General features: G+C 40.2%; 1 protein-coding gene across 16 annotated transcripts in view; it reads left to right on the forward strand.

Moving 5' to 3' along the window:
- nfasca (neurofascin homolog (chicken) a) overlaps positions 1-19,457 on the forward strand; it is a 156,428-nt gene that overhangs the window by 85,173 nt on the left and 51,798 nt on the right. For 15 of the 16 annotated variants that reach the window (XR_014622330.1, XR_014622331.1, XR_014622332.1 and 12 more), the window contains 5 exons: positions 5,212-5,386; positions 10,995-11,012; positions 12,291-12,396; positions 18,350-18,546; positions 18,904-19,026. Coding sequence is in view for 13 of the 16 variants with exons in the window: in XM_084349423.1 (XP_084205549.1) it covers positions 5,293-5,386; positions 10,995-11,012; positions 12,291-12,396; positions 18,350-18,546; positions 18,904-19,026 (538 nt within the window). In the remaining 3 variants the exon portion in view is untranslated. The remainder of the gene's footprint in view (positions 1-5,211; positions 5,387-10,994; positions 11,013-12,290; positions 12,397-18,349; positions 18,547-18,903; positions 19,027-19,457) is intronic. The other variant, XM_084349425.1, reaches the window with a different exon arrangement.

The following is a 19,457-nucleotide window of genomic DNA, read 5'->3' on the forward strand; positions in this document are numbered from 1 at the left end:
GGAAGGTCGCCAAGCAGTTTTCATAGATACACAATACACACTGCATACACATCACGCAAATGAACATGTTAATTTTAGAAATAGCCTGCAACAGGCCAGTCTGTTTCTGTTAGATGTAGCATGACAGGCAGAAGGGAGAGGCCAGACAACATTTCATCCATTTGTCTTAATGGCTTCTATGATGCACCCATTCATGTAATGTTAGGAGAAATACTCAGTTTGTGTTTGTGTGTGTGATGAGAATGTGTGCCTCAGGTTGTGGGCCTCAGGATAAACTAAGGTAACTGTGACCTGGTTGTGTTTTTGTCTGTAAGGTGTCCTCTCTCTCTCTCTCTCTCTCTCTCTCTCTCTCTCTCTCTGTGTCTGTGTGTCAGCCAGTGTAAACCAAACTATGTTAGCTAGGTCAACTATAAATGTGAAACACACTGGCAGAGCAGCCAGCCAAACCAAACCTGCCAGCACAGTGCAGGACTTGTGCATGAATATTTGTGCCCCCAGACTGCCCCGTACAACCATTAACCCACACACTGACCCTTAATTTCTCTGAGCCACTGCCATGACCAGGGCTGCACCAGATCCTCGTGACTGACACCAAGAGAAGGCAGAACACTCTTCTGCTGTTGCTGCCCTGTGACTGGGCCCTTAAAACAATGTCATCTAGTGCCAGTGTACTGTGTATGGTCCTTGGCCTGAGGAGAGTTTAGACAATAATGTGTCTCCTCAAATGCACTTTAACTTGTCAGCCACTTCCACCCTCCACCTGCTGGCGAGGTCTAATGCCTGGACTGTATCAGCATGATAATGGCCAGATTTGTCACACATGGGGCAACAGGAATGAAAATAGGCATTGAGCACGACAAATTATCATTTTATCCTGCGTAGTTTTTCATAGTAAGAGACAAGTTATTATAGGTCGCTTTTCGCGACCCCAGTAGCAAGACCAGAATGCAATAATTTGGTCTGTGATGCTTTGGATGCCATGTTATCGAAATTCCTGATCGGAGATGTCTGTCTTTGGCCCGTCCTGATTAATCATCCTTACATGTCAACGCCAAAACCTATTATTGCTCAGGTTCAACATGTAGTCAACATGATATGTCTTGTGACCTAGTAATGGCAAAAATAAGTATGTAGAGTATGAGGAAAGACTGCAAAATGTTGTTCTTCATAAGGAGCAGCATTAGTATAACTGTGGCTTCTGTTGTAGTCAGTAAATCTTACATCTGTTCACATAACTCTTGAAAATCCCTTCAACTCTCTAGATAATTGCTTGAAATCAGCTGTATTCACATGGCATTGATTCCTCAGCTGTACTCTCAATCCTTTGGGTGTGATGACAAGATGAGCAGAGCTGTTAAATAACCAAATGAGACAGTGCAGCAAGAAATGCAGTATTTAAAATTGAACCCACCTTAGCATTATACTTACCTCCAAACCAGCTCGATGTGATTATTTACATTCAAAGCTATTGAAAGCAAGCTTTTGAAAAACTAAAATGTGTTATACAACTTGCAAACCACTTTCAGGAATAACTCAACTGCTCATATATTATCCTCTGAAGCTCTCTCATTATGTTTCATTCATGTTTGCTTCGTTTGTTAATCTGTACTAAATCGAAATGTTAAAACAACAAGATGTAGGTTAAAGGGGACTTATGTGGGGGACCCTTTCTGGCCGGGTGCAGTAACCTCAAGTATCTGCTGGTTGCCTTACAACCTTACAGTGACAACAAGACATTTTGGACCTGATCCAGAAGTTGTCCCCCAATTTGTGAATAAGAGTTCCCAATAGGGTTAATCGCCATGTAAATATTGAACCAACACTGGTAACAGAACACTGGGGCTTGAACATTTCTCTGCAATTTTAATGTGATTTGTAGACCCTGATGTGGCCCACATCTGTGATCAGACTGTAAAAGCAGTTAAAACATAAGGTTTGTAAAATGGGCCCCAGGTTTTTGCAGCCTGCAGAGTAGCTGCTATTTTCCTCTGCCATGTGAGGTAAGGTGTAGTATGTAGTATGTGACGTTCACTGACCCTTTTTCTCGCCTACATGTGCACTCAGCCTCAGCGTATCACTGTGTGCTATCATTCATAATGCACAGCAGTGTGTAGAGAGGGTTCCACATGTGGAGAGAAACGTTGACCTACTTCAGTGAAAGTGAACTGACAAATTCTTTATTTTCTGTCCATCTCTCTCTCTCGCTCTCTCTCTCTCTCTCTCTCTCACACACACACACACACACACACACACACACACACACACACACACACACACACACACACACACACACACTATCTCTCTCTCTTTGTGTGTGTGTCTCTCTCTCTCTCCATCACTTTGGGACTGTTGGGAATAAATCTGCAATTCAAAGCAGATTTCTGTCTTCAGGCTCATATTGGACTATGTGGCATGTTTTATTTCCTAATCCCTTCCCTCTACTATTTTCCCTCTCTCGTGTGTGTGTGTGTGTGTGTGTGTGTGTGTGTGTGTGTGTGTGTGCTGAAATGGGTTATAGTAATTAACAGACACTGGGTGATACTGGTCAGGTTTTTATAAGTGGGCTGTGGAGATGTATATATGTACGTATGTGTGTGCATGTTTGCCTTGCGGAATGAGGGTGTGTCTTCATCCATGCGGGACCTTATGTACAGTACATGGGTCCCTGTGCATCTGCATCCATGCATGGTGTGTGTGTGTGTGTGTGTGTGTCTATGTGCGTGTGTGTGTGTGTGTGAGAGAGAGAGAGAGAGAGAGAGAGAGAGTGTGATTGGCACTTCATGCCAACCAATGCGGGGTATCAGCTCCCCAGGGCCAGATTAGCTATTTAGTTGAATAGTGTTGAATTGACATACCACCAGATGGTTTATGCATAATGTGTGTGTGTGTGTGTGTGTGTGTGTGTGTGTGTGTGTGTGTGTGTGTGTGTGTGTGTGTGTGTGGAAGGTGTTTGCAGGTTTTGGGTGTAATCTGACTACTGCCCTCAGGCCAAAAAGCTGTTGTGTCCCCGCTGTTGTGAAATCAGGCTGCTATTGCACCGCTCATAGTTAACAACAAGACTGGCTGAGGGTGGTAACAAACTAAAGTGTTTTTGTCCATTTGAATCAATTTTGTCTTCAGCTACTGTAGGGAACGGAATTTGCAAGGTATTTTTTATTTATTTATTTATTTCTACAGTTTCCAACAGTGATTGAGAATGAAAATCTACAGAGTTTTTGAGCAAACATAAGCAAACATAATACATTTAAACAACCTAAATTATCTCTAGCAGGTGGAAATTAATATTTGGTATTTTCCTCAACAGTAGTTCCTCAGCAGTAAATCCATTTTCAACATATTGTCACACTGGACCACAAACTTTGATCTTAACCCTAACTGTATGACACGAGACTGTCCCACACATGCACAAGGGGGTGGAGATGTGTTAATGATCTGAGTTTTACAAGCACTAACTCAGGATATAGCATTGTAAGAATGATCTTAACGGAACATCACATTGAGGACTTGCTTAATTGTACAGGAGGGTGTTAGCAAATAGTAATAATTAGCTCACCATTACACAGTGCATCTTTTTTCCCCTCTTTTTTGGCTAATTGTTACTATATTTAAAAATTGTAATAAAATATATAACTTTGTTTAATTGTACTGCAATAGTAAACAAAACATATTTTCATATTCATGTTCATATTGTTTACTCAATAACAGTCCTTTGTGTTCCTTTGTATTATGTCACATTCTCCACCCTCATTTTGTTATATTTTCCTGGAGATTTGAAAGGGCAACCTTATGGTAAACACCAACCCCCACACTCCCACCTGTTTCTTTTTTTTAATTTATCCTGTTGTCGTAGCTTTGAACTCTGCTGTGATTTGAAGCAGAGTGAAGGATTGATCCTGGTGGGGGATGGCGACATGGGGGACAGGGATTAACAGTGGGCAGGTGGTCCTGGTATGGCTGCCAGTACACAGACCTGGCAGTCATGTGGAGGTGGTGGGGAGTAAATTAGAAATCTTTGGCCTGTGGGCTGACAGCTGAATAATGTGGCAGGAAGAAGAGTTTAGTGTAGAAAAACATTGATGTAGTGTCCATGCTGTCACTGGCCTTCAAGTTCCTGCAGGGTCAGTCAGCACTAAGTTAACTGTTATTAACTGTCTCAATGTAGTACTGATGCCTCCATATGACCTACATATACAAATAAGACCAACACAGAGACAAGTGGCTACTTCCATGTAACTTAAGTTTTCTTAACAATATTACCATTATGGAGCAACCACATCTAACAGAGGCTAACCTAGGTAAATAAAAGGCATTTAACATATTACAGTTATATTTTACATGGCCACAGTTAGATATAGATAGATAGATTTTCTTTCACTTCCAAAAGAAATACAAGCCAAATCAAAATCTTTTCCACAGGAGGTAGGGGTGCACAAACCACTTTTTTCCACAGGGGCCGCAAGAATAAACACTAAATTAAAGTTCCTTCCAGCCGCTTTAATAGTGCGATAAATATCACAGCATTGTCTTGTTAGAACATTCAATCAGGTCCTCAATACTGAATTATGAAAATACATTCATGTTTATGACAATTGGCCAAATGGTGACATTCATTTGTGTAAAATTGCACTTTGTCTTTTGCATTATGAAATAAATATATGCTCCAGTTGAATATTTAAGATAAGGGCATTCACTTTGTAGATTTTCATAGAGATGAGACCTGTGACCAGAAATTTCTTGAGAATTTTGACACTATGGTGAGATGGTAAGTGGTAAACAGAAGTATCCCCCAGTTCTATAAAGTCTAAAGACACCTATTAACACACTTTTGTAACATCATGTTGAAAATAAATGAAAATATGCATTGTGCCAAAGACACTGGAATGATGAGATGATCCTAATAATCCATTCTCCATCATCATCTCTAGGCAGATAATTTAACCCACATTTAAATGTTATTTTGCTGCTGTGAAGCAGCCTGTGATTGGACTCACTTAAAGAATCAGTGCCATACAGCTTCTCCTTGGCTTTGTTTCTAGGCTGCTCTCTCTAGGGAGCCACACAGGGACTCAGCTGTGAATGTAGGCCAGAGTCGACACACACTGTCGTGCCAGTGTACATACTGTACACATCCACACACGCAAATACTGTAGATATACTGTACGGTCTACTACACTGTCTTCACCCTAACCATCTGTCTGTGTGTACACACAGGTCCTTGGTGCAGCGGTCAGGAGAACCATCTAACCAATCAGGAAGGGTGAGGGGAAAGGCCGGCCAATCGGAGGGGGAGAGATGTTGGGGCAGGGTGGGCATGTGGCCCTGGCTCTCATGTTATTACTGCTGCTGCTGTGGCGCCAAGCAGCACCCATTGAAGTCCCACAAGACCGTAAGTCACTGAGCAATAATCACATCCACTTTTTGCAATATGTTACAGCAAATGAAAAAAAGTATGACAATTAATTTGGGTGAAAGGACGTTGGCTGAGATAAATGGCTCAGATAGGTTTTTAATTGGTGTTACACAAGGATGTTCAGTGCTGCTAGGGTTGCTGCAGTCCTGCTGATGTTTGGAAAACAGCACTTTGGACAAACAAAGTGTGGTCGGACTAGGGTAACTATTATTCTGACATCACATGGAATGTAAAATATGCTGCATATTTTACATTCCATGTGATGTCAGAATCTGCCAACCATTTTAAGCTAGAATACATTATATCTAAACTAAATTATATACTGCTGACACAGAACTAAAAGTTTTTTCAGTTCAATTTTATTATTTAATTTATACATCCTTGCTTTTAGTAAAGGACAGATCATTGTAGGACAAACTGCAAGAGAGACATATTTTGCGAGTCCATTAGTCCATGTTTTGTCAACATTATGAGCTTGCAGTAAAGAAAGTTCGGAAACATTGTGGCATTGTGGAGAGAGAGGTGCATGACTATAGCAAAGGTCCACGGTTGAACTTCAATCGGACACAGTAGTCATGGTCTGGTGGAGGACAATTTCTATATTACACTGAACAAATGCTGAACATTTCCCCAATTAAGTCAGCAAAGCAGAAGAGGCTACAAAACTGAAAAGCATCTCTAATGCAATGAAAGTGTGAATACAAAATAAGTAAAATGATCAAAAAGAATAAAATGTGTGCATTAGGAGGTACTGTATGTTTCAATTACTCTCACCATGGCTATATTTAAACATTTAAAGCACCCAAACATTTGCACTGTATTAAGCAACAAAATTAGCATGTTGTATGTGTTGTCATTCAATACCCTTCCATGGTGCAGAGCTGACACACCGTCATTGTCTTTTCCGCAACTCTCCCTACATAGCTGTTGTAGCTGACGAGGAATGGAAAGATTGTTGACTTGTCAACTTCACTGTGACATCAAAATGTTCTGCAAAAATTGTTTCAGTCATTATTTAACACCATAGCTCAGGAACAGCAGCCCGACTAATTAACAGACTAGTTAACTTCAGAATCCTAACTTTATCATCAGCAGAAACTGTAGGCAATAACTGTTTGCTAAAGTAAACAAGAGTAAACGTCCTCTCAATTTAGTGAAGTTAATGCACAGGTTCCAAAGCATTTTTGCATTCACTTTTGATATATGAAAATAAATGTGTTGCTGGAGCTGGAGCAGTGATGCAGTAACATTTGATTATGAGAATAGTCTGCTTCATATCAGTGGGTAATAGTGTGTCCCCATCTGCAAATTCAAATGTGATAGGTCTTCATTGATTCCAGCATGCATAAAGACATTTTCCCAATACACACCACACACACATTCTCATACCTGCCCATTATGAGAAGTATAATAGTCTGAATGGATTCTGGTTAAATGGATTCCTGAGGGAATTGGGAACAAAAGCACAGAGGAGAGACAGAGAAGTCATGGCTTCTCTTTCTTTTCACACGCATGCACACACGCACGCACACACACACACACACACACACACACACACACACACACACACACACACACACACACACACACACACACACACACACACGCAGCAGTCAGCTGTCAGCTGCTCTGTCTTCTATATCTCCGCCCCCCCCTATGGCGCCATCTCACTCTGTTTTTTTTATAAGCCTGACCTTTCAACCCTTGACTTATGATGCTCTATTGATCTGATACACACACACACATGCACACACACAGCCTCATATAACCCAGTAACCTCTCCTTAATGTATTCACCACAGTGAGATAAACTGACAGGCAGTGATTTGATTTATTTCTGACAACAATATAATCAGTGGTTTCAGATAGATTCACAGTATGGGTTTGTGTGTTGTTTTAACTTGGTTCCAACATTTTCCACAATATATCAATGTGGACATCATCACAGAAAGGGTTTTACATTTCTGTTCAAAATTTTTAAGCCACATAATCAGAATCAGGCAATTATGTCTACACATACAAGACATGTGACTTGATTTTGGCAATCCAGCAGCTCTCTGTGCACCTGCACACAGTTCCAAGAACAGTATTAGTTTTTGTTTTCAACCATCAACAACTAAGACAGCTGCCGGCAGCTAAAAAAGGCTACTGTTCTAAAATGTTAAACAATAACAATCCTATCTACATGCTTTAAAAACCCTTGTAAAGGGTTCTGCACACTGATTCATCAAGGAAACCTACAGTACATAGCCTCTCCTCCTGGGCCAATGAGTGATGGTTGTAGCTAAGCTACTTTCATTGTTCATGTTCACTGAATATTATCACCCTGAAAAAAGTCACTTTTGCTTTTGTTGTCCAGTGGTATGATTCAATAACCTTCATCTATAGTCAGTTAACAGGATTACACCATTTTTTTGCTGAAAAATGCCAACGATAACATGATAATAAACTGCTTCTTGGTACGGAAAGACCAGATGACAAAAAAAAAATCATATGGAATCCTAACACATCCAGTACATCTTTTTAAATGAAAATAAACTAAACTTCCTGTTGAGTTCAGGGCAAAAAACAAACAAACAAACAAACAAACAAAAAAACTCTTTTTATTTAATTCTGGTAAATTCTCAGACAAAGCAAATGTAAAACTGCAACATTATATGAGCCAGGTTGATTAATGATTGATTAAATGATGTAAGGCACTCGATGCTGCCTGCTGCAATAGGATAGGAGAGTCAGACGCCCCAAAAATTGTTCCAGGTCCTTTGTCCTTTTGGTAGGTGTACTGATCACATGTAGTTGATAACAATCCATTTTTCAAGTTTTGCAACGCACCCATCACGGTTTTAAATCACAAACCGATGCTATATGACATGTTAAACCCCTCATTTTGAGATAACTATGGCACCACATGCTTCACAGTATGCTGTTTATTCAGTAGACAGAACGAGAAGCCCCATCCCCCTCTTTTCCTTATGTCTCCTTATCTGCTTCACAGCAAACTGCACTCATGACCTTTATTGATGGGAGCTTTCCTCACATCCCTACAGGACACACACACACACACACACACACACACACACACACACACACACACACACACACACACCCACACACACGTTCACACACTCTCACACAGTCTATCTCTGCATAAAAATATCTGAAGGGCATATGATGACTACTCCACAGACTGAATAAGTCTACAGTTGTAGCTGTAGCTGACAAAAAACAGTCATCATTATTAACTGGATGAAATATACGTACAATACATGCAGGCAAAAAACAAGAGTGCATAGCAGCATGGATGTCAGCACGCATACATGTGAACACATAGCACACATATCAATACTCATCTGTAACTGTCAACCAAACACAAGGTCAGGCCCCTGACACAGGGTCACTTCATCATTGTGTGTATGTGTGTGTTCCTGTGTGTCAGTGGGGAGGGGGCTTAAATCACATAAAAGTCCAACTTACTGCTTAAAATCTACACATACAGGCATTTAGTACATTTTTGGGATGGCGTTTGGGAGGTAGGACAAGAGATAAGAAATAGAAATTCTCAGAATGGTTTGTATTCAAGCACTGCTACAGCAGAACTGGACAATCCATTATAGTAAACATGCTTTGGTCTGGTCAAATGTTCTTTTAAAATCTTATTAACTTGTGCTCCTGTTGAAAAATTCTTTATTAGTGTTGCATTATATTACACTCACAGTCAACCACCTAAACAAACACCTTACAAGCAAAATAACCATACAAATATAAAGTAGATTTATACTATAATCATGTATACACCAAATGAGAAAAAATGACTTCACCTGACTAATGGTCTTTTGAAATTTTCTGACAGACATTTAATCAGCTCACTATTCCACAGTTACCAGTTCACTGTATACTGTTCACTTAACTTTGTCGCTGCAAAAATCTGAATCACATACAGAATATGGCTGCCAAAGAGAAACTTCAACACTCACTGAGAAGAAAATGAAAGCCCGGTTAATGTCAAGAAATGTTAATGTATTTGATCTGCAATGCAAAGCTTAATTTGTGTGTTGTCTGTCTCTTCCTTACTGCTGCTCATCCTTTGCTGATACTGGAACTCCTTACAGGTGAGTCCTCAGTCATGGTTTCTCTGTTTGATTCTATAGATCATAGTTCTCTCTCTCATTTTTATAACAACTAATTCAGATATTCTATTACATACATGTAAGCTTGAACAGTGGTTCTCAACTCAGATTTTCCCCTAAACATCAGATCACTGTCCACACACACTGTAGACCCATTTCATGCCAATTCAGTTTATTTCCATCCGCCCATTCTGTCTGATACAAACCTTCTTGCTGTGAGAAGACAATCATTGTGCTGCCTCTTCAATTTAATTTCACAAAATGACAACTAAAGTGGGGCTTAAAACTCAATGAAATTGGCAAAGCTAGAGAGTGCAATCAGGGCTTAAAACATTTATTTTTTTAAAAGATTATTTTTTTAATTTTCGATAGGACATCTAGGGGGTGAGGTGCAGCAAAGGGCAACAGGTTGGAATCGAACCTGGATCACTGCCGAGGACTCAACCTCTAAACATGGGTGCACGCTCTACAGAACAACATTTAAAGAAACATTAGAAGCATTTCAAAAGCAGTTGCAACCAATTCAAGCTTGTTCAGACTAAAAAATATTAAAATTTGCTCCAAATGCTTGTACAAAGTATTTGTATTTATTTATTTTAAGTTCACCCATTCAAAAGTTCTGATGAAAGGAACGGCAATACAGCTGCAATACTCCTAGTGATGAAAATAATAAAAAATGGTTTCAGGTGGGAATCAACCCAAGCCATCTCCTCACTGCATAATACTTTTTTTGTTCTGTGTACAGTGTAAGTTGAAATGTTGTGTTCACCTGTACTGTAAAGTGTCAGGTATCCAATAAGACGGTAACTGTATGTCAAAATAAAAGTGCTGCTCTGGAAATTCACAGGTCAAGTCAGTTGTATTTGAATAGTGCCAATTCATGCAAACATTATCTCACTTTTCAATTGAGACCATACTTAATAAACTACATTTCAAAGTAATGGGTTTTATTAATTTCTTTCAGACAACGTTGAATCAGTATCAGAATCAGAAAAACTTTATTATCCCCAAGGGGAAATTGTTTGTGTTACAGCTGCTCCCATTCAAAGTCCAGAATATGCTGTAATAATAATCATAATAATAATGATGATACTACTACTACTACTACTACTACTACTACTACTATTAATAATAATAATAATAATAATAATAATATCAATATCAACAAAAACAGAACAAAAATACAAGACATGTACATATATACAGAGCAATAATGCCACACTCAGAGTGAGGAATTAAACAGTTTGATAGCCACAGGCAGAATCACTTGCCCACGAAAAATGCACCCAATCAGTTTTGAACCACTGAGCTCTAACATAACATAATATAACATGATGCAAAGTTGTTATCTGTAACATAGTGCTAATAGATATTGATGTCTCTAATATGGTTAACAATCACATAACAATATTTCCATCCTTGTCTGTGTCTCTCTTTGGCTTTACATTGGACTAACAGCAAAGATCCTGCAAGAACGTAAGTTTTTCCTGTCACTGCTAAAATCCACCAACTCGTTTATAGCTTAAAGCTTGTGATGCTGCAGTAGCACTTGCTAATTTGACTGTGAAAACAAGATGAAATTACAGACTCAAGAGTTAGTATTTACAGTTTGTTTATTCTCTTGCTCCATACAGACAAAACACACTCATACAACAGATTTTTGGAAACATTCTGTTGATGACCAAATGATACAGTGGGACTCACATCTGCTGAAGCTTTGCAGCCTGTGAATTATTGAAACACACACATATATTATATCCCCAACATTTGAATGAATAACAGCCAATGATAGATCGTTATACTCTAACAGATCATTGGTTGTAAGAACAGTAATTAATGTGTATGTGAAATAAAGTAATCTCAATCTCAACACTTATATGAACATTATATTAAGCTATATAGAATTCTTATTTCAGACATGGTTTACAGAATATGAGTGTTAGAGGATGTTGTATAAGCTGATATGTTGAGGGGTAATTTCCATAATAATTATGTGTCATAGCCTGGCTTTTATCACAACCAAGCATACTGTAAAAATACTCCTATGGTTGCCATAGCAACATGAGGGATGTGTATTATACGCTCCTTTTTCAGTTATGGATTAAATTAGCTGGAAAGCTTCAGTTACAGAGTCCTCTTAGTTAGACAGGAATTCATTCTCGTGGTCCAGTCACACCACCTTCTTTTCAAGCAGAGAGCTTCTCCTTTAATCCTGCAGGAGGCCGGCCCTCTGAAGTGCTTGTTATCTTGTGTTGTGTGTACAGTATGTGCGAGTGTGTATGTATTTGTGTCCAGTGATAGATTCAAAGCCCAGCAGGGCTCAGTGAGCTAGAAATGCAGAGGGGCAGAGAAATGTTGGCTGCATGGTGTGTCTGTGGTGTTGAGGGGTTTGGCTTAAGTGAGCCATTAAATATGTACAGCAGACTGAACACAGCTGGGGAGGTGGACACTATGATCTATTTCTTTCTTTATCAGAATGTAAAGCAGGTTTAGACTGTTGTATAGGGCTGATAATAACCTTATGGATAAATAAAAAAATGATGAATGATTAAGTTAAGGGAATATTCTATTACTTTCCTATTGTCAGCTCTATTGTGTGTATCCATAGTGATACATATTCTTACTCTGTACCATAGAGTGCTATTGTTGACCAATAACTATTCACATCAATCACACTATTATGAATGTGTGTGTGCAATCTCTATACACAACCTTTTCCCCAACCTTCTCTTTGTCTCTCCCCTCCTCCCACAGTGAAACAGCCCCCCACTATAGTCAAACAGTCAGTGAAGGACTACATTGTTGATCCAAGAGATAATATCATCATCGAGTGTGAGGCCAAGGGCAACCCGGTGCCAATGTAAGCAGTACACACACACACACACACACACACACACACACACACACACACACACACACACACACACACACACACACACACACACACACAATGCCCACCTCTCTTTTTAAACCCATGTTAATCTAAGCATTAAAATTGCTCTTTCTTTTATATTTAACATGTAGACTTTTATCCTGCTGAGAACCTCCACCCCAATAACATAGAGGTGAATTAAATTTAAACCAGCTGTTGACTGTTTGTGTGTTCTGTGGATGATCCACAGTAACAAGGTCACATGATTAAAATCAGAACTATGTACAGGACTAGATACCAACAGGGGTAAGAGAGAAACTATTTCGCACTTTTTATAACTTTTCAGGGGTTCCCCACACGTCAAAGAATGTGAATATTGATAATAATTCAAATATCCACACTTTTAGTCCTTAATAAGGGCAGAAAATGATGGATCCTACATTTCCCATAGTATAACTATAGCACATCTTTGTACAATTTTATACTGCATTCCATTTTAATGCAAATACTGTCATCTACACATAGTCTACACTCTACCCCCTCCCCATGTGTGCTGCCATTGTTGCGTGACCTCAGAAAACTCTGGTAAAGTCGGGATAGATTGATGTGCTGTTCCAAGTTGTCTGGAACACAACATTAGCCAAGATCATCTTGAGTACATTATGTGGGTTATTGTGTCTTCTCGAGTCACTGGTGAAGTTTTACTCATGATAGGTAAACTGTATTCTATGTGTAAAGTCGTGCAGCACACCTTTAATGGAAATGAAATTAGGATAGCTGAAGTTTGTAAATGTAGGATAGTTTGCCACTTAATAAGAAAGTTGAAACTATCCCGCAGGTAACCTACAAAGCAGGCTGAAAACCTCACAGTAAGACTGATGTGTCAACTGGACACACTGACAGGCTGCAGACTGTGAGCACCAATCAGACGCAGCTGGAGTGTAATCAGGAGAATGTAGCACAGCTGAGGAAAAAGCAGTCCAGGGACAGTTCCTGTGATGCTGATGCGGGCACTGATGACATATTGTTTCACCATCCTCTTCCTCTCCTTCCCACTGTCCATCTTTCATTCTTTTCACTCATTGTCTTTCTCAATTTTCTCGTTCTTGTCTCTCCTCTGCTGCATTTCGTCACCCTGGTCTGTCTGTCTGTGGTGTCCCTTTGCCCTCCTGTGTCTCTCTCTCCATCTATCCCTCTGGCAGTGAGACTTAGGAGCAGTGACAGTGCCACTCAGATGTGCTCTTCTGCCACTCAGGCCCCCTCTGTCTGTCTCTCATAAAACATTTTTACCTCAGCCTGCCCTCCCTTCACTGACCCCATTCCCCTTCAGTTGAATGATGTTTTACCCCCAAGCTCCTTTTCTGCCCTCTAACAACCTTAGAAACACAGCATGACACCTGTCTGCCTGTCCTTTACAGCCGTAACCTGACATGTTGTCCGCTGTGCTTTTTGCTGTGCTGTCTCTCTCTGCCACCCCCCATCCAAACATTGTCCTTCCATTAACTCCATCACTCTGTCTGATGTCTGCTCTAGCTGCTGTGAACCTAATCAAATCTCCCTGTCATTCCATCTTTGAAGTCTATTTGTGGTTGTCTGGAAAACAATATGTCTCAAAAACCCATATATCCTTTATTTTGTTTTCTCTTTGCACTTACCTACAGACTAATATGCAGTGTAGGCAATAGTAAACATGTCACAGTTACTGCTGTAAACCTGCAGTAGATCCTCCAACTACAGTTGAAAGCCAGTTTATTTACTCCATTTACAACTTACATCTACATGATCTATAGCTGAATACCTTCTCTGCACTGAATGAATAGATAGATTTCTGATAACTAGAAACAGAAAGAGTGCATACCTCTGCCAAGGCCCAACAGTCCCATTTTGTGCTCACTCATAGATAACAGCCACCTAAATGCCATCAATATCAATTAATATCAATATCAGTAGGATTTTTTTTTTTCATCAAGATCTATGCATTATTCCCCGAGATATAAACAAAAATGTCAAAAGACGCCCTATCTAACAATGTTAAAGGAAGTGTGAAAAAAAGCTGGATCCGTCCCTCATGGGGTCTATTCTGGGCTGAGACACATCCCCCATCCAAGTTTCATTGAAATCCGTTCAGTAGTTTTTATGTAATCCTGCTAACAAACCAACCAAATGACAAAGAGGAAAGAATTCTACTATTTACAATTTGATGTGTTATGGCTCTACACTAGGGCCATCACAATATCAGATTTTGACCGTATGATATTATGGCCAAAATATTTTTGATATTATCGCAATATCTAGCTGCACCACCTCGCTTTCATCAGTCATCTCCACCAAGTAGCAAGCTAACAGTTACTGCATTGTCTTCTTCTTCTTTGCTGCATTATAGCAGGTGGCACTCAGTGTTTAGACACATTACCACCACTGCAGGTGTAATGCTGCCAGAGCGCACTGGAGCACAGCTCCGCCATCTCTTTTTCCTCTAAGTGAGGAAATACAGTGTTCACAGTTTGCATAATCCAGCTGAACGTTAAAATATTAAAGTGATGGATTGCTGAATCTACTTAGTTGTAATGGCATGTTTGAATAAAGGTCGGCATCTTCTCATGAGCAAAGCTGAACAGCTCTGCATGCACAACTCATTAAACACACGTACAGTATCGTCCTGTCATTCAGTCTGTGTGAGGACCGAGGGGCTGCATTTCACCGACCTACCCACTCAGCACGAGTAACTTAGAGTTACAGAAGCAGCAACTGCATTTAGGACCTGAGCCAAGCTACTGATCTATATAAAAAGTGGCATGTCCAGCCTCTGCGCACACAGTCAATTGGGAATTTCTGCTCTGACATTTTCAGTGGCAAAAACATTCACAGTGACAAAAACATTAAGACAAAAGTGTGTAAACAGTCGGCCTACCCACTGCAGTCATACTGTTTGTTATTTACAACTGCTCCAAAAGTGTGCAAGCCAGGCTTATGGTGGAGGTTCATGGTGATAAATATGGTTAAAGAATAGGATAAGATGAAAACTAAGCTTGATGAAAATAATATTCCCATGGTCAGTCATAATTATGAGATTAAAGGAGAAAATGATGGGAAAAGTGCAAAGATTTTTTTAATAACAAAATTTTCTAATTCCATTTTAATGCTGCTCCTTCTGGTACGCATTACCTCAGTATTTATAAAATCCTGATAACAGCACCACATGCAAGAATCACAGTTTATAGCTAGCTAACATTAAGTAGGATGAAGACTGAATGATAAAAACATCCTTTCATTTTTTGAGACAGCTGAAAAGGTCACGTCATGTGCACACGCACATCTTACAGTAGGTGCTTCAACAAATAGCACTACACCCCTGACTGCCACCTACTGTGACAATGCAAGAAGGGAAACAAATGGGAATGATTTAAGAGCAGCCCCGTTGTTTATCCGCATTATAAACATGATAACAATGTTTCACTTTGAAGTATTGTGATTATATCGGCCCCTACTCTACACACCCACACGCACACAAAGGCATCATGTACACACATGCACCTATATGCATCAAAATATTCACTCGATTCACATTAAGAAGCAGGCCTACAGCCACACACTCTATGTGCACACACACACACACACACACACACACACAGACACAGACACACACACACACACTGGGTCTCCAGTAGTTACATCACAGGGGGTATGACCAGCTCAGGACAGTGGTACATTGTTTATTTGGAGACAGATTGGCTTTACGTAAGACACACAACCACACAACCACACACACACACAAACACGTACACATGCACGCTCACCCAGATTCTTGTACACACACACACACACACACACACACAACCTGACAATAAGGCACTCACTGCCACTCTCCCATGCACACATACTGGCTCTCCCCTTCCCAGGACAGGCATTGTGCTCCAATAATGCACTCAGTTGACTATTCATGCTCATGAAACATTCAGCGAAAGGGATCGTTCACTTATTCACTCACAATCAGTCTCTCACTACGCAACACATGCCACAACACACACACACACACACACACACACACACAGCTCTGGTCTCCAGTTCTGCAATAGTGGCCCATTGTTCAGGCTCAGCAGTGCGCTGCACCTCAAACAGGCAGAGCTCAACTGTAACTCGCCTAAAAATGACAGGAAACGTCTTTTTAAATCTCCGCTTGTCACTAAAAATAGAGGCGGGTTATGTAAGCATATTCAGTGTTCACTAATCAGGGAGCCCTCTGGAAACGCCACATGGAGCAGGATTAAGCTGGAGCACTGTAACATGCACATGGGGAGAGTGTGCTGTGGTAGATTTTTGTCCCACTGTCGTGTGCCAGTTGAGTAATGTAAGATGGCAACCACATGACAGGCAAAAGACTTTCACATTTTCTGGATGTTGAAACAATTAAAGAGTGCATGTTAACATGTTGATAGCCCAGTGGGCAAAACCTCATGCCAAGATAACTTTTGCCATGCCTCACCTGCCTCCATTGTCTTCTCCTTAACAAGAGTACTGGTGTTTTTCATGTGTGAGCCCATAAACATAAAACTACATACACTTTTAATTATTGATTAATTCCAGTAAAACAGTGAAATCATACTCCGTACTCTACTGGCCTTATTTTCCTTTGAATGATCCCATATTGTAGAAAGTGAGATTTGCTGACTTTTTTGATTATAAAGCAGCTCCAAGTGCTTTATGAATGTTGTGAAAGCATCAGCATGCTCGATCTACAGAGAAGTGTAAACAGCCCATATTCAGGAACTGTGCCTTAAATGAGCCGTCAGGATTTCTGTGACGTTGTGATGTCCTAACTATACAGTCGGCCGTTCCCCCTCCATGACCATTGTTTCAACAACACCGGCCAAGAAATGGTTAAACACAGTGAGCGGTGCCTGTTCCGGCCTGTGACAGCTGACCAATGAGAACAGACTGGAAAGGGGTCCTTAAAGAGACAGACACTTAAACGGACTGCTCAGGCAGAGGGTGAAAAGAGGAGCTATTGTTTTAGTAGACACCCAGAATAACAATATGAACCTGAAAATGAGCATAATGTGCAACCTTTAACAGAGTCACTGTTTTCATTCACCTTTTAATTCTAGTGACTTCTTTTCAAGAGCCGTTTAGCTTAGTTTACATTCACCACAACTTTCTGCAGAGGTTTAAGAACTGTTAGTACTATCAGTTCAGGATAAACTGTTAATAACTGAAGTGTTGAGTTTTACTGACTGTAGCTTAAGACCACTGAAAAAACAGGAAAACTGTCCCTGTTCCTGGACAGTAGAGATAAGCCTGAACAGTAGAGGGGTGAGTGTGACATGACTCTGTTGTTGTTCTTACAGAATCAGTGCTTTGCACTGTACAATGAATTTATCAGGACGACAGATAAATGTGGAGAAGTTTTGAATTCGTTTTAACACAGCTCTCAGGATCAACAGCACAGATCAGGTAAAAGGAAGGGTCCTCAGGTAATGTAATAAGAAATAAGATCAGGAAATAAAATAAGACTTAACACATACAGAAATACACAGATATAGTTTTTGAAACAGGTTACATTCATTTGGGATAAAGGCATAGTTCTCTCTGAGGATACGAATTTACAGTAATCTGTCATTATTTAAGCAGATTCTGTTGCTTAATAATGTCAAGTTCCATGATTTTTGCTCGGGAGTTAAGTTGCAATCAACAGTGTTTTTCAAACCTTTCTAGGCTTGAATACACTCAATTCAATTTCTACAGTCTTATTAAAACATTTTCAGATTCTGTGGGATATGAGGTAAGAAGACTGGTGACAAGTCAATAAAAGTTGGCTGTGACCAGACCTTGTGTATTAAACTCAAAATGAGCATCACTTGAAGAGCACAACAGTAGAATTAACATTAAGAGGTATCAGCAATATTATCATGCTAACTCTTTGATCTGTTATCTCCTGGCTCAGGTTCTCATGGCGAAGGAATGGGAAGTTTTTCAACATCGGGAAAGATCCCAGGGTGACCATGAGAAAACGCTCTGGAACTCTAGAGATCGGTTTCCGTAGTGGAGGACGACCGGAGGACTACGAAGGAGAGTACCAGTGTTTTGCCAACAATGAATTTGGAGTGGCTCTGTCCAACAAAATCCTGCTCCGGGTCTCCAGTAAGAACACACAAGAACACACATGTCATGACACAATATTTGGACATAATGTACACATTGATATATCATCATAGGCAGCAAAGAAATGTGTTGAATATCAGCATTATGCTGTCATATGTTAGAACATATGAAAAGAAAATGTATTGTGATGAATTATGATGATGTATCTGTTGAGTGCAATTGTAACCACCCGAAATTCCCCCTAACCCTGACCCCCACCCAACCTTGTCCGACGGAAATTCAATATTCAAAAGATATGTACAGTATGTATAATTCTTCGCATCTCATTCTCTCTCTCCTCCTTCTCCTCCTTCTTCCGACCCCCGTCTACTCTCCTCCCCCGTCTCCATCCTCCAGAGGCTCCTCTGTGGCCTAAAGAGGTGTTGGAGCCAGTGGTGGTGACTGAAGGCACCCCGCTGGTTCTGCTCTGCAACCCCCCACCAGGTCTGCCTCCTCCGTTCACCTTCTGGATGAACAGCGGTGAGCACCAATTACACACAAATATACACTGAGTGTATTTCTCTGTCTCTGTATGTAGTCTGTTTTATGTGTGTGTCCTGCTGATTTTCTTCACTGCTATCTCTGTAGTAGCCAGTAAAAATGACACTATCACTTGTTATCTGGTATAGTTTTATCACCTTAAGGTGGACTGATACACGTGAGTAATGTTTTTGGTGCAGCAGTGGGAGACAACTGCATGTGTTCCTTAAATACAACTTTGTTGAAATGAATTTTGTTTCATTACTGAGCATCTGATTAGCTTGAAAGCTGACTGCATTATTCAAGGGGATGACATGTTTACTGTGACCTTTTCAAGTCAGGTCTATCAGCATCCCCATAGAAATACAATGGTGCTGGTGAAGAGAAGTGCATTTTATTAGTTTTTACTCCCTTTACATTGTGATATGCAA

The sequence above is a fragment of the Pagrus pagrus genome (assembly GCF_965226575.1).
Source record: "Pagrus pagrus genome assembly, chromosome: 3".
NCBI classification, from domain to species: domain Eukaryota; kingdom Metazoa; phylum Chordata; class Actinopteri; order Spariformes; family Sparidae; genus Pagrus; species Pagrus pagrus.